Source organism: Hydra vulgaris, chromosome 09, assembly GCF_038396675.1.
Source record: "Hydra vulgaris chromosome 09, alternate assembly HydraT2T_AEP".
NCBI lineage: Eukaryota > Metazoa > Cnidaria > Hydrozoa > Anthoathecata > Hydridae > Hydra > Hydra vulgaris.
Window position 1 is genome coordinate 33,064,045 of NC_088928.1, and position 27,516 is coordinate 33,091,560.

At 26.8% G+C, this 27,516-nt stretch overlaps 1 protein-coding gene across 1 annotated transcript in view; it reads right to left on the reverse strand.

Moving 5' to 3' along the window:
* Nucleotides 1–1,960: 1,960 nt before the first annotated feature.
* Nucleotides 1,961–27,516, reverse strand: part of LOC100202733 (methylglutaconyl-CoA hydratase, mitochondrial) — a 29,023-nt gene continuing 3,467 nt past the window's right edge. The window contains exons 3-7 of the mRNA XM_065805428.1: nt 17,218–17,305; nt 11,915–12,151; nt 9,934–10,172; nt 4,122–4,169; nt 1,961–2,108 (exon numbers count right to left, since the gene is read on the reverse strand). Coding sequence (XP_065661500.1) covers nt 2,031–2,108; nt 4,122–4,169; nt 9,934–10,172; nt 11,915–12,151; nt 17,218–17,305 — 690 coding nt within the window. The 3' untranslated portion in view covers nt 1,961–2,030. The remainder of the gene's footprint in view (nt 2,109–4,121; nt 4,170–9,933; nt 10,173–11,914; nt 12,152–17,217; nt 17,306–27,516) is intronic.

Consider the following 27,516-nt stretch of genomic DNA (forward strand, 5'->3'; position numbering starts at 1 on the left):
TTATATTTTTCCATAAGATCAATGGGCTATTGAAATCACTCAATATTGAGTGTAAACTTGAAGAGTAGAGAATCTTTACTGACACTTAAACTAAATTTAAAAGCAGTGTTATTACATGATGGAAATTAAATACAATCTGTTGGATATATTGTTCATATGAAGGAGTCTTATGTCAACATGCAGCTCCATGTCCACTCTATTCACTATAATGGCACCACTGGCTGATCTGTAGGGATCTTAAAGTAGTTGCCATCTTGCTGGGAAAGCAACTGGGTTACACCAATTTTTTTTTTTCCTGTGAGTAAAATAGTAGAGCATAGTTTAACTACTATTAAACTAAAGTATGGTCCTCCTAAAATTATCTGGAGGGTCATACTAGCGGACCCCAAGATGGTTTTGTTACCACCATTACATATAAATTTGGGACATAGAATTTTGCAAGGAGAATGAGCCAAGATGATCAGGCTTTCAAATACTTCAATAAGAAATTAACAAGGTTGAGTGAAGCCAAAATAATGGAAGCTGTAATTACTGGTCCACAAGTACATGAACTTCTGGAAGATGAACATTTATATCAGTTTCTAAGAGGTATTTTGTTTGAAAATCTTTCAAACTTGTGGTTGAAAACTTTTTGGGAAACAAGAAAACTGATAACTTTGAAGAACTTGTGACGAGACTTCTCTTAGCATACCAAAAATTAGGCTGCAACATGTCTTTGAAGATTCACTCTTATTTGAGCTTTTTTTCTGAAAACTGTGGTGGAGTTAGGGATGAACATAGTGAATGTTTCTATCAAGATATAGCGGCAATAGAAAACAGGGCATGATATTCTGCAATACTATCATTACAGAAAACTATTATACAGATAGAAGTGTCTTTATAACATTTATAGTAAAGTTCTGTTTAAATATTCCTAATTTAGGTTTTGAGCATTGCAAAATATATGAAAGAGAATCTTTGCTAATATTTTCAATATTAGAGATAATTTTAAAATTTCTGTAGTTCCAGTATTGATATATATATAAATAAAGCAACAACAAAAAAAATCAAATATACAAAAAATCTTTTTTATATTGTTGATCACTGTAATATTAAATTAATAATAAAAAAATAAAAAGACCAAAAATAAAAATATCAAATGTATTATTAATTGTAATATATTAAATGTAATATCAAATATAAAGTAAAAAAATAAAAGGACCAAAGAAAAAGAAATAAAATAGGAAAAAAAAGTAAACTAAAACTAAATTTAGAAAAAAATTTTATAATAAAAATTTAATAATTTAGTGCTCTTCAAGGCCAGTTGAGCCTTATTTAATAGACAAGCGTATGTATAAGTGCATGCATAACTTCACATATTTTGTTTTACAAATATTTATACAAGGTATAAGTATTTGTAAAACTTTTGATAATGTAATGATAAATGACACTTTTGTGTGTCATTTATCATTATTTTACTCATTTAAATAACAAAATTTTTGCAAAAACACAACTTCATACATCTTTGCTAATGCTATATTTAACACCATTTTTAACTAGTTTTATTTTTATATTTAACAATATTTGTTGTTTTTTTACAAATAATAAATAGATTTTCTTCCACATAAATATAACTTGCCTGAACCATAACCAACTGCTGGAAAACATTTTTATAAAAAAAAGTTTCTTGTTGTGAATTAACAACATAAATGCGGTAGTGGTGTAGTGGTAAAGCGCTCGCTTTATAAGCGAGAGGTTCCAAGTTCGATCCCCACCACGTCCCTGGTAGTACCGCGCTCAACTTGTTTCTCCGCGCAGTGGTCTTGTTCATCAAGGTTCGTGTTTCGGAGTTTTAGAGTTGAGAGAGGGTTATAACCACTATTTAGAAGCCTCCTCATCTGTAGTGGCCTTCTCGACCTTGGGGAGGTGAATAACAAAAAAAAAAAAAAAAAAAAATTGATCAAAGCAAAACACAATAAAATATTTTTTACTCCTTTTTATTGCTAAATTAAGAATGAATAAAAATTTTATTATTCATATTAAAACTAAAATCATTCGCCTCGGTAGATTGGTTTTCTCTTTTCTTTAAAAGCAGTTAGCCCTTCAACTCTATCTTTTGTAGGAACAATCTGAAAGAGAAAAAAGAAAAAGAAACTATGATGAATAATTTCAGTAACTATAGAAAGACTTTAATTTTTTTAAACCAAAGATAACTTATCTTTGGTTTAAAAAACATAAATCTTTTTTTTTTTAATTTGTTGTCACACTTTTTTTTTTAATTTAACGTCACAATAATTTAATAATCACAGTTGTGTGGTTTGGAAAAATACTCATAATGCTAATATTTTTATTAAAGTATAACATTATTGGAGTGTTCAAGTAATTTTTTTACAATCTACAGTAGTAATAGCTACAAAATAAAAGATCATTAAAAAAAAAATCAAGTTTAATCCCAACAAGGCTCCCAAGCAACCACTATTAAGTTAAAACAAGCAACCACTATTAAGATAGAACAAGCAAACATTATTAAGTTAGAAGTTACTAGAAAGCAAAGAATAGAACTAAAGAGCAAGGAAACAATTGACAGAATGTATTACAGTTGGTTTCATGTAATTCAAACTCCTATAATTGAATAGATCAATTCTACTAACTACTGACTAATTTTTGGGCCCTTTCAGAACTTCTTAGTAAACCTTTGAAAGAAAAACTCTTTTAATTCAAACTCACATAATTTAAAAAATTATGTAAATTGAACTAATTTTTGGGTCCTTAGAAATATTTTTTATAAAAAAATATTTCATGGGACCCAAAATTACTTTTTCTGTGCATAACTATTTTGCATTTCCAAAAATTACGCACGGAAACTCGAATATGTTGTCTATTATTTTCATAATAATAAAATTGGCGATCTCCAGTCCCAGCTTATAATTGTAAAAACAAAGAAAAAGAAAAAATAACGCACAGATATGGAAATGCTCTCATGCAGTTTAAAACTTAATTTTTACCTAATTTTCATGCAAAAAACACAGCAAAGTGCAGTTTTATTATTGTTTGTGATTGGGACATCTGCCAACTCAAAATGGTTCAAGCAGGTTTGTAACTTCCCTTGTAGATATTCACCTAATATTTACAAGGGAGGTTATGAACTCTGCAGGAAAATAGTTTCTTCAAGTTACAAAATTCCTTTCAATAAAAATATGAAGTTTTAAAGAAACAGTTATGTGCTTAACATTATGTGCTTTATAATGTTTGAAATATTGTCATTGGAGTATAAATATCAATATTAGCATTGAAATATATGTTAAAGAATTTATTTTTTTCTTTTAATCATAAAAAAAATATTAGATATGTACAGTCACAATCAAAACTTTAGAACATTTTTAAAATTTGAGAAAAATTTAAAATATTTGTTTAAAAATTATTTTTTACATTCAAAATTTTAAGTGGTAATATTGGATGTGTAGATAATATGTTTTTTAAATTACTAATTTTCTTTTAATCATAGTTTGTTGTTATTTTAGTGAAAAATTTAATTATGATTTATAGATGGCTATTCTACGCGAACAATGGTTGACCCAGGGTTTACACTGACTGTTATTGCTGCATGTTTTAATGTAACACATTAGTGCATCATTAAAACATTGAAATGATTTTGTGAATCTAATAATTTTAAAAGCAAAGCCTGAACTGGAAGACTAAAAGTGACAACTGAAAGAGTAGATAATTGCATTAGTGACAACTGAAAGAGTAGATAATTGCATCGTTATGCAAAAACATATCCATTTGCCAGTCCTTCTGAAATTTCATCTATAAGTACAACCACTGGTTTGCACCAAGTGTTGTGATAATTAGAAGACGTTTGTGTAAACAACTTCATTTAAAAATCCAGCTTCCATTAAAAAAATCTTGTCATTCTCAAAACATTTTTTTAGACTAATATTTTAGAGACCGTATGGCTTTCTGTCAGAAATACAAGGACTGGTCATCTAACAATACAACCCTCGATATTTGCTTTTGACTGTAAAACCGTCAACCATTAATACCATCATAAATGAAATGAATAAAAGCATTTAAAGAAAATCTTAACTAAAAAATTATAAACTATTTAAAATTTGGCTAAGAATATATAATTGAAACCCAACCTGAGCATAGCAGAACTCTTCAAATGCCAAGCCTGAATAAATATCAACCTAGAACAAAATGAAACTTTAATAGCTATGATCGTAATATAAAACAAATATTTTTACTTTTTACTTCTCATTTACAGGATACAAATTAATTTGATTATATGGTCTGTTATTTTTTCTAGACTTCAAATTATATTAAAGAAAACCATTTTTTTTTTGTTGCCAAAATAAAAATTAAAAAAAGTTTATGCTGTTATATGCATTTTTATACTTTAAATATATAAAAATGCATATAACAGCAAACAATTATGTTTACATAATCAATCTTTTACACAAACAAAAATATCAATGACTTCATGTACTGAAACTCTTAGGAATAAAATGCGCCTGAACAAATTATCAAGTCTGTAGATTGCGGTGTATATTATGCTGAGTTTTTGGCCTACAATAAAACAGAAAAGGGAAGCTTCGACTAAAATAAAAAAGTTAGTTTTTCTTGGTATGCATTTATTATTTTGTTTTAATCAAAAAATTTAACCCAAACATTTTTTGATCATTCTCTTAAGTATGAACACAATATGTCTTGGAGGTTTTGGATCCCTTTAAATGAAATGTTTGAATGCATGCATGTTGCAAATTTATTAAAATAATTTTATTTATACTAATTGTAAAAGAAGTGACAATCTTTTTATTTAAAAACATTTTATTTAAATAAAAACAATCTTCATACTTTTATATTACATGTGCACATGAGGAAACATGAACTAAAATATTATTTTTACAGTTTTAAAAAAAGATTTAAAATAAAAACAACATTAAAATTAACTATATTTAACTGTGTATGTATGTATATGGTGTATATATATATATATGTATGTATATATATATATATATATATATATATATATATATATATATATATATATATATATATATAAATTAGTAGAAAATCATTTAATAAAATTTTTTTCCTTTAACACTGTGTTTTATCAATAATGAGACTGATCAGAAATGAATGATCAAATTAATAAAACTTTAATTTATACCAAAAATTAAATGACAGAAAGTTGCAAATGTCTTAACAACTGTAAATTTTCACACATTTGTGGAATTTGCTGACACTATTATAAAAAGAATTCTTTAGAAATGATTTTTTTTTTTTTAAATATTTTTAAAAAGGGGATTTAATGTAACTATTAATTGTGCTCATTTATTTTTATAGTTTTTTAGGAGAAACTTATTTTTGTGCCTACATTTAGAAATTAATTCCGATTTTTTTGTTTAATAAGCATTCTTGGTTTGCATGTGTAACTATTTCAAATTTTTCTTGTATGCATAGTATGCATTTTTTGGAAATATTGTTATATGCAGGCGCTGTTTTAAGGATGGACCAATTCAGTATAAAATCATCAATATTTTTACCTTTTAATTCCCATATATATTTTGACAGCATGGTGTCTTTTGAATACTTTTTATTTTTAAAAGATTGCTTATGATTGACAAAATTTTTTTCCATTCACCCTCTGTTATGCCAATATATTGTTTATCAGGTACATTCTTAGAGAAAACAACACCTTTATATACCACTAACTTTATATTTAAAATAAATCATTTTATTAAATGTATTATTTTTAAAAATAATAAAAAGTTAAATTACCTAATATTAAGGTGATAAGGAGTAATAAAATTTTATAGCTATTTAACTACGCCCCCCGTTAACATTCTAAACCGAGTGCGCAACAATGACAAAACTTAGATAACCATCAAAATAGTATTATACTCTGTATAATATTGGAAGAATCAACTCGAACACTATTAACTGTTAATGCACAAGGCATTGAAGATGTGTACACAGTAAGTTTTTATATTTCTTGAAATACCATTAAGTTTTCTATTATCATTATCATAAATGATATAATTATTAAATATACTTCTATTTATAAATAGTATGTGTTTTTTAATTTTTTAATCTGTTTTATTAAAACAGATTAAAAAATTAGTAAAACATTAAAAAGTTATTAAAGTTTAACTTTTTAATGTTTTACTTAATGAAACTGTTTTGTAGGTGATGCATTAAATCTTGACAGACTGTTAATTTTATAGAAGCTAAAGATGATCTTATTTTAAATATAAGTAAGTTGTTTTTTATTTTTTATTGGATTTAAATTTTTTTGTACAAAATGATTAAAGGTGAATAACAATATTTTGTTTGTCATTTTAATTTTAGTGCCACAGCTTATCACATATTGTAGGTTTTAATTTTTAATCTATCTTCATCTTTAAAACTGATTAGAAAAAAAATTAATTTTTTCTAATATAATTATGTTATTCTACTCTATGAGATATTTTACTTATGGTTTGATTGCTTTAAATTGTATTTAATTTTTAATTTGATTACCTGTATTCTTTTGATATTTATTATAGTCAATAAAGTTGTAGCAATCCCAGCAACAATTGCTGCTGCACCACCCTTATCTATAACTGGTAAATAAATGATTTGTAGGTTTTATAATTAAGTATGAAACTAAAATATCCTTCAGCTATTTCAATTGTTAATTTTTTTATTTTTAGGCTTACTTATGAAGTGTTTATATGCTATTGAGATGATAATAAAGGCCAACATCCTATAGTGCACCAGGGTGTGAGCCCAGAAAAGGTGAAAAGATTCCCCCTCATTTCATTAAAGGGGAAGAGTATTATCCTTACCGAAAGTAAAATACTTAACTACATCTACAATTAGAAAATGTAATTAGATGTTTTTAGTTTAATATGTATATTTATTGACCTTTTTTTTTTGTTGTTAAATTTTGTTTGTAAATAAATAAATCTGTAAAAAAAATACAAATTTTGTTTCTTGTTTTTTAACACTAAGTTGTTTTAATATAATTTTTTTTTCGAAAAAGATTTTCTTTCTTGTTTCTACACTAAACACCACCAAAATTTTAGTCAGCAGAACATGCAAAATATTAAAAGATTTGATTCTCCATGTCAAAATAATATTTTTTCAGTTAAGATTTTGTGAATACTTTAAATTGCAGTTGATAATTTTCATAATAATCAATTTTTTTGGGGAGAATTGGGAAGGAGGGGGAGTATCTAATAAGTACTTACAATAAATTTGTATAAGAACTTAAAACCAATTTTTCACTGTGTATGTACTTTATTATGTTTTTAATGAAAGGATGTTATTTTTAATAAAAATAAACATTTTACTATATTCTTTTTTTATTTTTCTTATTTTTTTGTTTGTTTTTACAATTTTACCTTTATTATCTCATGATGGTAGAGTTATTTTTCATGTTTAACTGGAAATATTATGTATTACAAACATTTTAAATTTAGTTGTTATTTTATTTCCTTCAGTTCTACTTTGGTGCTCTAACAACTATCATTTTATCAGTTTCAGTATCAGTTTTTTTTTGGTGTATTTTTTCCTTTTTTTAATTTGATTACTTTTTTGAGATTAATCAAATGATGCATTTGTTCAATATAGACATACAATTGAAAACTATTAAAAATTGTTATGTTTTGTTAATTTGCTAATAACTGTGTAAATAGAAATATATCTTTTATTTTACAAAGCTACACGACCGTTTATAATTATTCAAATAAACTTAACCTTTTTTAAAAATGCTATTTTTTATTTAATTTTTTTTTTATGTTTATTTTTGCACTATTAAATAATTTGAAATTTTTTTTGATTGAAATGCTTTGATAAAAACCATAAGAATAATAAAAATGCTAAAGTGAACTACATGAAAGATGGACCATCAACAACTGTAAACATGACCAATGTGTTGAGGTTTTAAATCTTTGGTTTCAAGAGAAGATCGTTGGAAAAAAAAATTGTTGAATGTATGGTAACAGTGTGTATTATCAACTGTAAAACTTGATGGATGTAGTAGTGTTAAGGTGTGGGGCTGTTTTGGCCAGAATGCCACAAGTAAAATTGTAAAAATACACTTAAAAAGTCATGCTATTCCTTTGGAAAGTCGGATTAATGGAAAAGCAATTATTTTTTTTAGAAAAATATGACTTAAAGCTTAAATCCAAAACATTTTCTTCAGAACACTGTATAAGTTATTTGACTGAGTTCACGAATGATCAACTATTGAATAAAATGATTTAGCCTCCCCAATCAAACGATCTCTATCCTATCAGATTTTTATGGGATTAATTAAAAGTAATGTCAAAAGCTAATGCTAAATGATGCATAAGATGTGGAAAAAACTTATTAGTTAGTGGCATAAAATTGATTTCAATAAATTGGATAAGTTGTTAAGTAGATTACCAAGAAAATATATGGTGGCTATTGTCACTAAGGGTGAACAATAGGCAAGTAAATTATAAACTAATCTAACTTTATATTAACTATATTTGTAAACCTAATAAATAGGAAGATAACATATAATTCAGGTAAATTTTGTTTTCAGTTTTTCGCCCAATAGTAAATTTAACAGTGATATCTTATATCAAAAAATAAGACCATTCAAATAATTATAGACAGTAGTGTAAGCAATTTTTTGAAACCTCAATCCGTAATGATTTGTAATTTATCTATGTGAATGAAAGTCTATGCAAATATCTAACATGTAAACTTCAAGTTCTGTAAATTATTAAAAATATATATCAAATTTTACAGATTTACTTTTACTTGAAAATTTCATTGCAACATCTCATTAATTTTGATTTATAGCATTTAAATGTCGTTTTATAAAGTGTAATAAGTCTTTTGCTTATTAAACAGTGTTAAAAGATGATATAGCATGCCAAAGTGGTTGAAATGATTTTGAACGTGGGTTTAAATCCTTTTGCTTACACACTTAATTTTTTTCAATTTTCTAGAAAAAACTTTCTGGCTATTATATGCATTTTATATATAAAGATATTATATACTATAACAAACAAAAAGATATTACATATACTATAACAAACAAAAGGGATAGAATTTTTTAAAAAGCTTTTTAAAATTTCTTAAAACATCAAAAAGCTTTTAGAAATTTCTAAAAACATAAAAAAACACTGTTCGAAACTTGTTGCGCATATGTCATGATAGAGATACTTATGTTATTAATGTGCTTAGGTAATTAGTTAAGTCTGCATGTTTAACACACATTAAAGAGACAACTTTCTTTCTTAAAGAAATAAGATTTTACATGCAAACTTTAATTTTCTTCAAAATTAACAAGAAAGAATCCTTATAAGTACCGGATTGTCTGAAAAAAATAATAAGGTCCATCCCTGTTTATTATTTTTTTTTTTTTATAGAAGTTTACAATAAGAAGTTAAAAAATATTGAACATTAATCGTTAACTCAAAACAAAGATTTTTATATTTTGCTCTTTTTTAAAATTTATTGAAATAAAGTGAAATTATTAAAATGGTTGATGTAGAATAGACTTACCATGACCTTATTATATGGGTCATGGTAAGTTTGTTATTTCCTCGTGTTTTTTGGAACTTTATATACTGATGGTAATTATTTAACACATTTCAAGCGGGTATTCTAAACATTATTTAGACAAGTACTAATATCCAATTTGTTGATAGATAGCGATTCCCGCAACAGCTTCCGAAACTTTTAAAGTTTATTAAAGTTAATTTTAATAGAAATTTTTTTTTCATATCTTTAAAAAGTAAACAATAAGTATAGTCTTTCTATATGTATATAGTTATTTTTCTACCTCTTACTACAAAATATTGAAGTAAAAAGTAAGTATAGAAGAGGTTGGTGTGGAATAGATTTACTAAGACCCATATTCTACGGGTCTGGACAGTTAGTAAGTTAGTTAGGACAGTCATTTTTAATAGTTTATATTAATTTCACCTCTGTACTTCTGTTAAGAGACATTTTGGCACAACGCAATGCCACAGGTCCACTTGTCAAAATTTCTTCAGCTAATTCAAGTGCTTTTAAATATGCAGCATTACCATAGTGGTTTTGTTCAACAGCATAATTTATTAAGCCAATTTTTTCAGCATCAAGAGCCTTTAGAACACGTCCAGTAAATATTAATTCTTTAGCTAGAGGTGTTCCAATTATTCGTGGTAAACGCACAGTTCCACCTGAAAAATTTGCTAATTTATATCAATTTAAAACTATAGAAATTAACAATCAATAAAAAAAATAAAAATAAATTACAATCTAATAGAAAGTAAAAAGTTCATTTTAAATTTGTGATCACTATTTGAAATTAATTGAATAACTTTTTTTTCAAATAGAATAACAGAAAAAAAGTAACAACAAACTGTTATACTGTTATAAAAATATTGAAGATCACATCACATCATATCATAGAATTTTTAACCTAATGAAAATCCTGGAATTTTAAATAAAAATATCGGAAAAACCTGGTAAAATTTTTTTTTAAATAGCCTACAAAATTCTTTGGTCAACAAACTGGTGAATGATTGTGGATAAATTCTAGAAAGTTGGAAATGAGTGGAACAAAGTAACTAAAAAGTACTAAAATATCTTTCTTTGTAAAATCTTTAAAATGTTTATTTTATTCTGAAGATAACTAGCAATATCATATATTTTAACTAATTGCTTTTTGTTTGCTTAAAGACAATAAATACTTTAAACTCAATGCACAGAGTTTAGTGTAACAAATTTAAGTATATTATTGTGAAACAAGAGCTCGTATCTACAACTTACTATTTAAAAAAAAATGCAAAAACATGCATCAAAGGACTAAGCTGTCAAGCCAAGTGAAATAAGGAAAAAAGAAAGAAGAGAGGAAGGATAAAAAAAATTTAAAAGATATATTGAACATATTTAGAACATAATAAAGACACTATAGTAAAGCGTATAATAAAAAAATAACAACAGAATATAGGTACCGTGCATGTAACATAAATGATAAACTTAGACTCCTAAGTGAAAATCATGACCCATGCATAAGGTTTAAAAGTAATTTAATAAAAAACACGAAGATGACATAATATCCTATAGCTTAAATTGAACCATGAACTTTTAGTTTATCAGGTTGACAATTGATCATGCTACACGCATTGTTTGCTCAAATTGATCATGCTATACACGTTGTTTGCTCTAATCAATCATGCTATACACATTTTACATGTGTGATCAAAAATAACAAATAAATAAAAAACTAAATAATTCAAAAAAAAAACTAATTACTAGTGAGAATATAAAATAATAAAAAATAAGATTATAAATATGAAATAAAGCAATGCTTAGACAAAATGAAGACAAACTACCTGAATATGCACATTTATATACAGTTTCTACAGTTGTTAAATGTTTGCGTTATTTACGTTAAAATGTTTGCATTATTATTAAAACTTGTTTTTAACATTTTTGTCAATCTCAGAAATGTCATTTTAATTTTTACTTACATTTTATAGTTTTCCAAATTACAAGAACTTATAACTCTAATTTTTTCTTCTAGATAGTTATAAAAAAGGTTTTAGACAAAAAAAAATTGAGAGAAAAAAAAGTTATAAACTTTTAAAATGGAGCTTACATCAATTAACTTCTTACAAAAAGGTAAAGTAAAGTTAAAGTATAAGGAAAAAGAAGGTAAAGTAACTTTTCAGTATTTGAAATAATTAATTTAAATGAATTAAAATTTTGTTTTAAAATTTTATATACTTTTATCACAAACCGATTGCAAAAAACATCTGGAAAATTTCAGGAAACTTAAAAGATTTTTAAGTGAATTTCCGAAGTTCCGTAAATGCCCAGAAAAAAATTATCTGTCAAATTAACACTAAAACCACCATATAAATCTTCTAAAAACTATAAATGTTTTATAAACAATAATACAAATTGTTGATACTACCTGCTCCAGGAATAATTGCAAGCTTTGTTTCTGGTAAACCTAATTTGGCAGTGGAAGAAGCAACGCGCAAATCACAAGCTAATGCAAGCTCCAGACCTCCTCCTAAGGCAGCACCTTCAATAGATACGATAGTTGGCACAGGAATTTCACTAAAGCGTTGAAATAGCATGCGAGCTTTTGAGACAAACTTTGGAACATCTGCTTCACTCATTGCTTGTCTTTCTTTCAAGTCTGCACCTATTTTAATCACACTAAATTAAATTATTTTTTTGCACAACAGGAAGCCCATTTCTCTACAACTAACATGTCACTAACAAGTTCACTTTATGTTTTATTTTTCCATTATCTTAGTTTTACCAAAAAATATGAAAAACATTATAGAAAATGTTGCAAAAAAAAAAAAAAAAAAAAGACAAAGATTTTTAACTTCCATTCTACTTATATCTTAACTGTTATTTTTAATTTTTACGTGACAGTTTCTTATAAAAGGTTCCATAAAATTGCTTATGATTTTAGTTTAGTCACATTTAAAGTCTTTTAAATAATTTGATAAGATCTAAAAGTTTAGATACATAGAGGTCAAAAGTAAGCTAATCAACAAAGTATAGTCAAATAATAGGTACAATGAATGGCACCATGAAAATAGAAAAATAGTAGAAAAAATAATAATAAAAAGTAATAGAAAAATAACAAAAAGATTTTCAGAGAATTAAAAGTAATTAAAACAAAAGATAACATCAAATATCATGCAGAATCAGGAATTAAAAAAAAGACACTATAGTGGTCTTTGAAAAAAGTGGAAGCAAGTAATTTTGGAGTTTTACAGATTCCATTGGAATAATAAAAAATACAACCAGAAATGTTACCAGAAAGCGTCTTTAAAATAATGTAAACCAAAAGGCTTTACAAACAAACTACAAGTTAGTTGAATAATTAGACTTGCTTCCTTCCACAACTCAATGTTTAATTATACCAACAGACTATACAAAAAATCAATGTTTAATTAAACAAATGGATGTGAAAAGAGCTGAACATCCTACTTATGCAAGAATTTAATTGTATATGCATGTAAGTACAATTTCAGTTATTAGGAGCTGATTGAAACAAATGATTCAACTGGTTTGATATCTTGGATAGAAAGTAGAATGGATGCTAATAATAAGTGCCTCGGATGCTATCGGTTAAGGCTATCAAAAAAATCCATTAAACGGCCTATTAGTAAGATTAATTAAAAAGACTTACCAACAAAGCAAAGGAAGACAACTGTTAAAAGAGAAAACATTCCAAACAATCATGTATGTGTAGAAATGCATAATAAGTTAAATTATAACCTTTTTTGCTTTTTTTGCTACCTTTTTGCTATTTTATAAAACACATTTAATCATTAGTTTTTAAAAACAAAGCCTTTTGATTTTAATGTCAAAGTGGAAAATAAAATTTTAAAGTAAATTTTCTGTTTTTTAGATAATGAATGATATGCTCAAAAATTTAAAGTAAAGCTCTATGTAAAAATTCAGAATTTTAATGTTATTTTTCATAAGAAATTTTTTACCACAAATACATTTATTATTTGCCAGAAAAGCTGATTATCTTATGCACACTCTTCATCATGTTAAACAACAATTCTTAAAGCTATAGACCAATAGCCTTATTTTTCTCGAAGCTATAGATCAATAGTCTTATTTTTCTAGAACTTTTTTGAATCACATCAGGTTTTTTTAGTATTTTTACTCCTAAATATTTTTTTCTTGTCTTAATTGTCCAATTTCAGAGTTCCATATTTTTTTAAACAAGTCTTTATCTTTTGTTCACATTTGAACCTGCATGCTAATTTAGCTTCAGAAAATCAACTCAAGTTAAAAAAAATACTTCCACTTATATACACCATTTAAAGAACTGTGGATTGGTAACTGGTACAAGAACAGGCTATTAAAATGTGTCATTGTGGAATGAAACAAGCAAGTAAAACACTAAACAAGTAAAAAATACCAGAATTATTGCAATATTTTTTTCAAGATGTATCTGAAATATATCTGCATATATCTGAAATGTATTTGCATTTTGATTTTAAACAATTTTAATAAACTTTCAAAAACTTAAAAAATCATAAAAACTATGAAATGAAACCTAAAGCATTACTAGATGAGTATTTATGTATATTGCATTAATGTATTTGTTATTTGACTTGATATTTAAAAAAAAGTAATGCATCAAAGCAAACACACTTTCTTAAATTATGTTGTATTATAGCTATTTTAAAAGGCATTATGTTATACAGTGGTTTTCATAAATTTAAACGCACTCATATTTAAGAATAGAATTTTTTAGTTTTTTAACAATAAAACAAGAACAAAAAAAAATTTAGGTTTAGTTTTTTTTCTATTTATTAGATATACAGAATACAAAATTTAAAAAAAATTTACAAAAAAAATACAAATACCAAGTAATAATTAGGTACAACTACATGGTATTAAAAAAATATAACAAAAAAAATTATTCATAAATTTAGACAATACATTAGGAGGCATAATTTATGAACCAATCAACATTTTGTGTATCCGCCTTTTGCTTTAATACAACTAAGAACTCTTCTAGGCATAGACTCAACAAGATTTTTGCATATCGCTTCTGGGACCCTATACTAGGTCTCCTTAAGGACGTCCATCAGCTGGCCAAGTGTGGAAATTTAAGCCTTTGCCAATTCACGGTCAATCCAAGCCCAAATGTTTTCAATCGGGTTCAAATCAGGTGATTATGGAGGCCTTGGTATTGTCTTGATATCATTATCGTTGAACCACTCCTTTGTATAGTATGCAGTATGTGCAGTATCGCCATCTTGTTGAAGTTTCCATGGTTTATCATTGAGCATAAGCAGGTCAATTGATGGAATTAGGTTGTTTTCCAGTACTTCTACGTATATTCTGGAGTTGATTCTTCCAATGTATGTTTGGCACATACCAACACCTTTGTAACTAAAGCATGACCAGTTTTCCTATCGAGCCTCCTCCACTTTGTACAGTCGGTCTAATGTACCTGGCGTAATACTTTTCGTGAGCCATTCTTTTGACTGTTATGTTAGATTTGTGATTGGTAAGCTCAAAGTTACTCTCATCACTCCACATAATGTTTTTCCATTGCTCTATTGTCCAACACCTTCTTTCACAACACCATTTCAGTCTCCTTTGTTTATCATATGGACGCAGGAGCGGTTTCTTCAAAGCAGAGTCGACTCCAATTTTGTACTTGATAAGTATTTGGCGGACTGTGCTTTGAGAAATAGATGTATTTCGCATTGTATTGAATTCTGTAGTCAATTCTTTGTAACTAATTCTTGGATTAGCTCTGACAGCTCTAAAAAGGACACTATCGTCCTTTCTGGTGATTGACAAGGGTCTACCTGGCCTTGTTTTCTTGCTGGCACCACCAGTGTGAAGAAAGTTTTGCTTCGTTGTTCGAACGAATTTCTCAGAAACTACAATTAACCTGGCAATTTCTCTATTACTTTTGGTTCCTTCTTTGATGTGAGCAAAAATTTGCCATCTTTCACCTTGAGCAATACTTCTTTTGCCCAATTTCAGTTTTTTAGAATGTCATAAAAGCAATCAAAGAATTTATTAAGCAAAAACAAGAAGAAAAAAAAAAGACAGCTTTGACAACTTGAATAGTTTTAAAAGAATCTCAAGCTACATAGTTCAAAAGATTCATAGCAATTGTATGTTTAAAAGAATGCCATCTAAAGCTTTATGGTTCAAAAGATTCATATCATTTGTATGTTTAAAAAAATTCTATCTAAAGCTACACTGTTCTAAAGATTCATATCAATTGTATGTTTAAAAGAATGCTATCTAAAGCCACACGGTTCAAAAGATTCATATCACTTGTATGTTTAAAAGAATACCATCTAACATGGTTCAAAAGATTCATGGTTCAAAAGCTACATGGTTCAAAAGCTACATGGCTCAAAAGATTCTAACATGATTTTAAAGCTACATGGTTCAAAAGATTCATATCATTTGTATGTTTAAAAAAGTAAAATTTAAGTTGAATCAAAAATATTTGCTTTGAACTGAGAAAATTGTGGCAAAAATTTTTATTGTAAACTTTATCCAAGTAACCCATTGTAATTGCTTTGATTTAACTGATTTGAAGACTGATTCAATGGATATTTGACAAAAAAAAAAGTTATAATATATAGATATAAACACTTAATTAGTTTTAATAATAATATGTGGATATAAACACTTAATTAGTTTTGATAATAATATATAGATGTAAACAGTTAGTTTTAATAATAATATGTAGATATAAACACTTAATTAGTTTTGATAATAATATATAGATGTAAACAGTTAGTTTTAATAATAATATGTAGATATAAACACTTAATTAGTTTTGATAATAATATATAGATGTAAACAGTTAGTTTTAATAATAATATGTAGATATAAATGCTTAATTAGTTTTGATAAAAAAAACTGTTCATGTCTTAAATTAAAAAGTGTAGTAATTTAACTACAAAAAAAAAAGGAAAAAAAAAATTGGGGACTTAATGTTTGATGTATGTTTTATGTCAACATCATGATCTGAACAGAGTATTAAAGGTTGGTCATTGATTCTGTATGTCCAGGAATATATACCTCATCTGATTTACATTACTCTTTTGTTCAACTTTTACTTAAAAATTACAAAAACTTTTATAGTAACATTTGACAACAATAGTTCTTCTTAAAACTACAAAAATTTAGGATAATATGATGACACCATAATACCTTAAGTTAATTTTCTTAATACCATTTTTTCATTATGTAAAATGTAATTCAAGAGCAAAATAGGTTATTTTCTTGTTAACTCATCTAGAGAACAACTAGAAGAAGCTTGTAAGTTTGTTTGTATCAATTGGCACAAAATTTTGGTTAAAGAAACATATTTTTAGGAAAAACGATTTTGGTAATCTTAAAGAAGAAATCAAGTTGATAACTGCCAGAAAGCTCCAACTTGTCTGAAGACACATTGAATTCATCACCAATTACTGCAAACATTCAGCATAGCAATATATGTGTTTAATGATGGTAAAAGTTGCTGAAGACTTGCTTTAATGTATAAACTCTGAGAAACTGAATATATATTAGGTCTAAAATTAAGATGTAAAAAAACTAAAAATTGCAAGTACAACATTGTTTTAATGATTTTTAATAGTTTTATTCTTACAAAAAGCATTTTAAACATAACACAATTAAGCCTGGTTTAATAAATTGTTATAAACTTAATGAGAAATTATAAACATATTTAAATAATTTGCTAACCAGCACAAAAAACACCAGGAACAATACTTCTTAGAATTATTGCACGCAAACTGCTGTTATTTGATACAACATTGATGGCATTATCAAACTAAAAAGTAAGATTAAAAAAATTAAAAATAATTTTAGTGAAGTGTCAACTTCATCTTATGAAGTTGACACTCATCAACTTCATAAGATGAAGTTATTGTGTTGAGATTTGTAGGCAAGCTGAGATGAGATTTGCTGCAAATCTTTTTTTATATAATGTGAATTTGCAATTCACATTATATAAAAGAAGACTTGCAGGCCAGTCTTCTTTTATAAAATGTGAACTTCTGTCTGTACTATCCCACATACACAAAAAGCAGCAGTTTTTAGTATACTCTTATTGCATTCCTAAAAGTATAGCAATGACTTTTCAGATCACCACAAATTTTCCATTTGTGTTTATCTTAATATTAATATTGTAAAAAGTTCAACGTTCAACGTCATTTCGCTTTCGTTTTTAAAGTAGTTTTAATTAGCTACTAGGCTTTTTTGAATTTGAAAAAACGCATTCTCAAAATGCAAGCAATCATTAAAGAAAGATCTATCAAGCGAGTTTAAACTTTTTACCTTTTGAAATTTAATTATTATTTATTAGTTTAGAAATATTACATAAAGAATCATATTAAGATAAATAATTACCATTAAGATCATATTGTAATTGAAGTAAGTATAGAAAATAGTTTAGCAATTTATATATAACATTTTTATTAGACATAAAGTAGAAACGATCACTCTTTTTAATCTTTTAAATTGTCTACATTAAGTTTGTTTTAGTTTTCTTTTTAGCTTTATTTTTTTGAGCAGTTTTGTTTTTATTGAGCTTATATTTTTTTTTAGAAGGAAAATAGGGGTATGGATGAGGCCTAATTATGTTTTATGCATTATTTTATGAAGCAAAAAAGTTATACTAATGCTATTTCCATAAAACTGGTTATTACTACTTTGAAAATTCTGCAATGCTATTAACTATTTTTGTTCTTTTTTAGAAAGTTTAGAAAACCAAACTAAAATTTTGTGCCAACACTGACATGACATGTCACAAAATGTAAAAGTTAAATTTTGTTATGAGGATTACGTTCTTATGAAAAATAAAAATAAAGGTAAAGAGTATTGTTTGTATATATATATATATATATATATATATATATATATATATATATATATATATATATATATATATATATATATATATATATATATATATATATGTATATATATATATATATTTATATTTTGTTTACTTTGACTCTTTTTAAATTTTCTCATGTCATTTTAAAAAAATTTGTTTGCACAATTCAAGTTATATATGTTTATTGTTTGCATATACACTTTTTGATAAGTATGTGTATGTGGTAATATGTGCTTTATAGCTGTTTTATCAATGTGTTTTTATAATAATGTAAAGCGTTTTTTTATTGTTTGTGTATGTGTTTATGTTTTATATAACTGTTTTATAAATGTGTTTAAATATGTTTATATAAGGGTAAATATATACATTGTGTTTATAGTTGGTACATATGTTTATATTATGTTGTTTCCATTATGTTTTCCATTCAAACTGCTGTGACTTGGTAAATGTGTAAAGCAAGATTTGTCAACCTTGCCACCCAAGTGATGTACTTATAGCAGAGGGTTACACAGCAGTGCTTAGTGTCAAACTGTTACTGCTTTTGGTCTAGGTGTTTTCAAGCCTTTACTATTAATTATTCTGAAAATACATAATAATGTATTTTAATAACATTTTGCGTAATGTTATTGCAATGTAATATTGCAATGTAATGTTGCATGTTCTGTTATATATGAATGTTACGTTACATATATTAAGCCAAGACAAATTGTTTTGTCATATATACAATTTGTTTTATCTCAATTTGATTTTTTGTCTTTAGCGCTGTTCATTACATGATTTTGCTATAAATAATTTGGAATCATGGTGTAACAGCATAAATTATTTTCTAAAAGCTAACATGAAATAATAATATTTAACAACTACTACTCGGGTAAACCACAACAGCTTTTCTCGATCAGGTACATTGATTTCCATTTTTTGTATGTAATGTTTTTTTTATTTATTTAATTGGTTTTAATTTAATTTAGTTCGTTACATTTTTTATTTTATGTTTATCAAATGATGCATTTATAGAATGTGGTATAGAAGAACAAAATATTGTAAAGTTTTGTAATTTTTTAAAAAACGTTTACTAATAATTTTTTAAAGAAATAATATTGAAGTTTGCAAAAAAGGGTTTACAACATTTTTTTTTTTAATTTTCTGTATTAGCAGTATGTTTATTATAAGAATTATTTGCTAATTTATTTAGATTAATTTTAATCTAAATAAAAAAAAAATCTAAATAAAAAAATTTAGAAGTTAATTTTTTTGTTTAAACATCTCCGAGCTGATATGTTTTTTTTTTTTTTATAGTCATAAGATTATTGTATAATATATTTTAAATGACAGTTTCTTATATTTAAAAATTATTTGTGTGTGCTATTTAGGGTAGAAAAAAAATTATATAGAAAAGATCACAATTTTCAAGATTCTTTTTTTGATTTTTTGTTACTACTTTTAATTAAAAGCGAAGTTTAAATGGATGATATTAGGCTAGAAGCAGATATTAGTTTAGAAATTGGAAATGTTTATAAGCAAGTTAATCATCGCAGAAATGAAAGGAATAGGCTTAGGCAAGATGAAATTAATAATCAACAAAATGATAGATATGCTGCTCTACAAGCAGCAAATAACTTGAACCCAAATGAGGAGAGCATGGCGAGGCAAGTTGAAAATAATTGTCGCAGAAATGAAAGAGATAGGCTTAGGTGAGATGAAATTAATAGTCAACAAAATACTAGATATGCTGCTAGATACGAAAGAATGCATTGTATAGCAAGAAGTAATACTATTCCAGATTATAATTATTTAGAAGAAATGAATTATATTTCTCAGCATTGTGGTGCTAAGAAATTTCCTGATGAAACACATTTTTTATGTTGCCATAATGGAAAGGTAGTTTTGTTGCAACCTTCACCATTTCCACAAGATTTATTTAAAGAAAATTATGTAGATGGAAATGCCAATCTTTGATTTTTTTAAATACTTTTAAAATTATAATGCCTGTCTTTCTTTTGCTTCATTTAAAGCTAATGTAGTTCAACCCATGAATCATGGGCTGCCATGTTTTAGAATATGTGGTCAAGTTTTTCATCATATAGGTAATCTTAGGCCAAATCAAGATGTTCCACCGACATATTGTCAACTATACATCTGTGATCCACTTGCAGCAGTAAAGTTTAGAATACAACAACATGGTAATGATCTTTGCTAAAATGATTTAATGCTTCAATTGCAAACTATTATTAGTGAAGAGAACCCATGAGCTCTTGCATTTGAAAAAATGGCTGAAGTGGAAGATGAAGAAATTCATCAAGCAGCTATAGAAGGTCGCTCAGTGTCAGTTGTAAAAATGTCTTTACTTGAAGGACAAGATAGACATCGCTATAATCTCCCTTCACATAATGAAGTTGTATTTGTTGGTGAAGATGGTGCACCACCTGCTTCCAGGGAAGTTGTTATTTATCCAAGAGGTCATCCTCTTAAAACTATATCAAGTATGTCTGCCAACTTAGATCCTATGGTTTATTGTCTATTTTTTCCAAGTGGTGATACTGGTTGGCATAATCAATTGGTTTACAACCCTGAATGTGCTACATTGGTTAAAAATCATGTTACATTATCTGAGTATTACATTTATAAACTTTCAGTTAGACAATTTTCTTCTTCTCTCTTTTGGTAGAAAACTGTTTAAGCAATATGCTGTTGAAGTGTATGTTAAAATTGAAGGCCAGCGCCTTGCTTTCATCAAAAATAACCAAAACAAGGGGAGAGGCGAGCACAATGCCTTAAACAAATGTAAAACAACCTTGGAAATGATCATAATGTTAGACCAGGGCATGTTGTAGTTTTGCCATCAAATTAATTTACTCCTTTTTTTTTTAATATCTTTACTATTGCATTCTGTTACCTGTGAAAATTGCGAGGTTATGCTTTATATTTTGATTAAATAAAATTGCAAATATTTATAATTTTTATTATATTCTTCTATTTGTAATTTTAGATTTGTTAACATTTGAGAGCTTTTGTAATTTTAGATTCGTTAACATTTGAGCACTACAGAAATTATTGCTCCCAACACCCAGGGTCTCTATCGGAGAGGTCCTTCAATAAGTGGTGTAGTAATGGCGGTATGGATGAGCCCTCCTTCAAATGGAGGGCTTATCTATACCGGAATGTTATGAGACATCAAAGAAAAAACTGCAACCAAAAGGTTGTAAATGTCTTCTATCAGTGAAGATATTTATAACTTTTTTGTTGCCACTTTTTCTTCAGTGATTTTTTTTTTAACTTGTAGTTTTTTTTTTTTAATAGTATATTATGTTGTACATTCGATTTGTTTTAGTCTTTTTTAATTAAAATTTTAATTGTTTTTTCACTGATTAATCTTATATATAGTTAAATTGATTCATTATCCAATTATCATAATATAATGATGCTACATTTTATTGTTAAAAAAAATTATTTGGTAATTTATTGAGCTCACTGCTTTGAAAGTTTACAATAAGCTAAGACAATATATTTAACTATATAAATGCAATTTATTTATATCTCAATTTGATTTTTTATCTTTAATGTGCATAGTTTGGCTCCTTGAAGCATTTTATATTTTGCTTTTTAATTAAAATATTTTAAATCTATTGTGATGTCTTTTAAATTAAACTAAAGTTTACAAAAAGCCAATATGAAATAACGTCATTAAACAACACCGACAAGAACTGCTGCATCATGACAGCAATTGAAGTATGACAATAGGTTACCAAAAGCAGGTAAATTGTTTTCCAGTTTGTTTTTTTTCTATGTTTTTTTTCTATGTTTTGTTTCTTTTATGTCTACTTATCTGTTACAACTTTTTTTTTTCGGTTTGTCAAATGACACATTACTGCAATTATAAAAGATCAAAGTTTACATATTTTTTTAAATTTGTTATACATGTTTGATTGTAAATTAATTTTTTTTTGTTTGAAACGTATTTGTACTCAATTGCTTAGTTATTTATAATAAATTTAGTTATTTTTAATAAATTTATTTAGTTGTGTGCATTTAATGTTTTTAAGATAACAATTATTTTTTTAAAGAAAAATTAATCAAGGGGATACCAAAAAATTAATAACTCCTGTATAATATAAGTTAACTTTATATTAATCTTAATAATTAATTAAAGTTCATGTTATGAAAAATGTTACAAGAATTTAGTTGATATTTTTGTCAATTAAAGCATGATGAAGTTTTATTATTTTGTGTCAGTAACTAAAAACGTATTGTGTTGAACATAAGAATGTCGAGGATTATGGTTCTGCCTTACACTGATATGACCTATGTCAGTTGTAAAGTACTCAAATAATGTTAAATAATAATTGGTAAATTATTTTACCTCCTTAAACTTTTAATATTAATTTTCTTGATAGATTAATTTTTTCAATTTGAAGGCGTTTTTCTAAAAGGGTATTAGTTAAAGTTTTGCAATTTTAAATTGTGAAAAACATTCACTTTAAATTATTTATGTAACAGACCAAGCATAACCCGTATTATGGGTTGCTTTCTGCTAGTTGTAATTAATTGAGTTCAGGAGAACTTTCATGTTTATATAAGTCTCTTTCATGTGAACTGCATGCCCAATAGGAACAGAAGGAAAACGGTTTCCATTGTGCAGTAATACAAATTTCAAGCTTAGCTTAAATGAGTCTATGAATTATCTTCATTCAGTTGGATCATAGTTCAAATTAAGAAAATACGTTAATCCGAAGAAATCCATGCAAAGAACGAGATTATTTTTCTTCTCAAAAAAAGAAAGCAGATTCTGCTGCTGTTTTTGTAATGTGAAAACTTGACATCAAATTCAGGGTGGCCATATTAAATTTTTATAAGAAAAAGAGGATATTAGAGGAATTTAGAGGAGATTATGAATTTAATTTAAAGGATTTTTTTCGCAAAACTACAAAATTTTGAATAAAAATAGATGATTTTAGAGGACTTTTTATAGGTTTAATGTCCATGTTCCCACATAACTGAGGTCTGGACAGTGGTCAACTATGTCATTTTTTATGTTAGATGATCCAATCCTTATTTCAGACATTAACCAGTTTTGTGGACCATGATTTTTGAACATTATGCTATCATCAAGAAATGAAAAAATAAAAAAGAGGAGTTAAAGAAGAGATTTTATCACATTTTTAACTTTTTACAGGATAAGGAGAAATTTAGAGAAGGTTTTTGAAAAAAGAGGACTTTAGAGGATTTTAGAAGAGCTGAGGCTACCCTGAAATTGGAGAAGTTCCCACTGCTTTAGTCTTGACCCTAGAAGATCTATCTTTTCCTGTGACAAGTCCAGATCTCGAACAAGATTACTTAATTCTGCTTGACTCAATCTGTGTGGCACATCATCTGTTAACACAAAATCAAGATCATTTGATGTGGAAGGTTTTATAGTGGAATTTTCTTCTTTTTCTTTTACTTTTACTTCATTGATTATTTTCTGCTTCTAACTCACAACTTTGTGGTGGATTAGGAACTGGTAAACTATCCGAATGTGGGATAGGTCAAAACGCAGATGAAAGATTCAAATATTTAACTGTTCCTATTTTTTTCATCGACAAACCTGCCTTAATAGGCGGGGTCAAGCAAAAATAGCAGTCATCTGTATGGTTTTTAGGCTCCCTCCATATCATAGGAACATCAAAAGCCAAAGATCTTTTTTTATTTTTCAACCATACTCATAGTGTAATCGAACAAGAGCTACACCATACATTAGGAGCCCATGACTTATCCAGGTCCCCTACCTTCATATCAAAGTAATGCTGGTAAGCAGTCTTCACAGTGAGAGTTCTTTTCTGTAAGGAAAATGTTATTTCACCACAAATGTAACAAAAATTGTCTTAAATTTATACACTTCCTTGGCATTTTGATTTGTCAAATTTTACACTAGTAAATAAAAAAAAAAAAACTAAGAATAGATTAGACCAGAAACTTTAGCAAACAAAACATTATGGATAGTCAAAAATAAATTTTTTTTTTTTTTTCAAAAAATGAAAATTTTTACCCCCGAGAAAAATTTTTTATTTTTATCAATATGTCATTTTTAATGTCATTTTTGAATTAAGCAGGTGGAAATACATAACTAATTTTGGTTCTGAAACAAAATCACTGTTGGGCAGTGTTATATATCTAAAATTTGACGGCACACTTTTAGAATCTTGCGATACACTAAAGTGTTGCAGCTCAGTTGTTAAGAATCATTGCTCTATACTTTTTTTTGAAAATATTGATGTTCAAAAAATTCAGAAGAATTCTGTAGGCTGCAGGAAACAATATATTATGCATCTCTGACAAGTGATTTAACTGACGAGTTGGATCCCCACCACATTCCTGGTAGTACTGTGCTCAACTTATTTCTCAGCGCAGCGGCTTTGTTTACTGTGGTTTGTGTTTCAGAGTTATAGAATTGAGAGAAGGTTGTGACCACAACTTAAGTAGCCTCCTGAACAGTTGTGGCCTTTTCAACCTTAATTAAGTAAATTAACATTAAAAAAAAAAGTAATGCTATTCGCTTTGAATCAAACTCTCCAAAATATTATTATTGGTGAATGTATTTTTTAGCCCTAAAAAATGGAGATTCAATAACTTTAGTCTAATATTGAACTTTAATTGGATCTTAAAACACCAGGTTTTTAATTGTGATTGATTTATTTCCAGCTAGATTTTATATCCAATTTTTCATCTTTAGAGTTCATTTTTATGTACTATCTAGACCTTTTGCATCTACATGCAATTGTTATACATAGCCTATTATAATCTACCATGTGTAAGCAATTACATACAAAACTTTATCATTCTCTATAAGTCAAAAATCTCATTTATGAAAATATTTAAAATAAATTTTCTTTAAGAACAGACCTGGTTACAACATTAATTTCCAGGTTTGCACAGCTAACTTTTAAGAGTAAAAACTTTAAAAAAAAAAAAAAGAAAGAAAAAAATTGTTTTTTAAATTAAATATTGTTAAGTTTTTTTTTTCCTTTCAAAAAAACTGTTTTTCAAGCTTTCATGTAGAAAAAGACAATTTTAATGACAGTTTTAATGTTTTTGAAAAAAAGGACTTTTATCAAAAATCAAGAAAACATACACTAATACCCATGCTAATTGAAAAACATTTTCTGTACAATTCTTTTACTATTTTATTTACAACTTTAAATCAAAATTTTTATTTTATACTTTAAAAAAATCAAATAATGTTTAAATACAGTCCCCTGCTGTATGCAACGAGTAAAAAATATGCTTCCAATGATTTACTCCATGAATCAATTCTTTATTAAATAAAAATACAAACATAAAAATATAATATATTTTATAAATAAAAAGCTTGTTAACATTAAGATAGCTTAACGCTAAGATATACATTACAAATGCACTCCATAAAATATCTTGATATATATTTTATAACAAGAAATCTAAAATATTATATGTGAACACTATAACTACATTACATAAATTATTCTAGTATAGTTTATTGAAGTATATTATTCTGGTATAGTTGAAGTAAGTTATTCTGATATTATTCTAGTAAGTATATTATTATTATTTTATTAAGTATATTATTCTGGTATATCTGAAGTAAGTTATTCTGATAAGGCAATTATTCTAATGGAGCAAAATTATTCTGATGAGGCTATTGCTTGGACTATTGAATAGTGTACTGAGTACTATTGGTGCTTTGAGTCAAATTCTTAAACAAATTTAAAAATGACTAAAGTACCAAAAACTATAAAACACAAAAAACCATCGCCATCACCAAGTTCTCTAAATCATTCATTCACTAATATTTATGGTCTTCGAAGTAACTTTTCTTGTGTTTCCTTCTGACCTACTTGCTCTTTGTGAGACTAATTAAAACCTAGTTTTCCAATAAATGGGTGAATTCTTTTACCCATTTTAGCAATAATAATAGCACCGACTATTCTTTTATGTGTTTTTGTTTAGCACCACTTCACTTTATTTCCTTTCTCTTTGTTCTATATCGCTCTCCTTCATCTCAAGACTGCACTCTTTTGATGTTATTTCTGATCAAATCTGATCAAATCGACCAAGCCCTTTCTCTTTATCCTTCAGCCAATATCGCTGTTGTTGGTGACTTTAATGCTCATCACACTGAATGGCTTGGCTCTAGTGTCAATGACTTTGAAGGCATAAAGACCCAAAACAATTGCTGTCCAAACAATCCGAACCATTTACCTTATGTCTTGTTTCTGACCCTTGTCAGTGCTCAGTTTCTCCACATTCAGTCTTCTGGTGAATGAGGAGAAACTGAGTGTGCTGAAGGTGCTTCTGATCATAGTTTGATCTCTCTAAAACTATTATCTCATTCTTCTTCATCAACAGAATTCCCTTATCATTGTACCTCTTACAACTACCTTAAAGCTGACTGACTCATTCTGTTATTTTCTTTGTGATGGCCCCTGGTAGAAATCTTTCGTCTACCAGCTGGCAAATGTGCTTCTTACGTAACTTCTTGGATTAAGGCTGGCATGGAATCCTTTATTCCCTCTCGACAATTCCAATTCAAGCCTCACTCTTCTCCATAGTTTTCCTCATTTTTTCCTTCATTTTGTTTTCCTGATTTTTAGTATAATTTGCAATATTTTATATTGCCTGTTTATCTCTATCTTGCTCTATAAATTTTATTTTTTATTTTCAAGCAACTTTAAACTCTAATAGCGGTTGCAGTTTTGTTGGAAGTGAAGATATTGAAATGTATGTATGTATGTATGTATGTATGTATGTATGTATGTATGTATGTATGTATGCATGTATGTATGTATGTATGTATGTATGTATGTATGTATGTATGTATGTATATATATATATATATATATATATATATACTTAAATTTTAGAAAAAACTTTTAATGGAACTTAAAGTTTCATGCCTTTTGGCAATCATCAGCCATAAAGGCATGAAACTTTAAGTTCCATTAAAAGTTGTTTTTTCTAAAATTTAAGTATAAAAAGCTATGTTTATATATATATATATATATAGTTATATATATATATATATATATATATATATATATATATATATATATATATATATATATATATATATATATATATATATGTATGAAGTAACTTATTCTGATATAGTTTACTGAAGTAAATTATTCTGA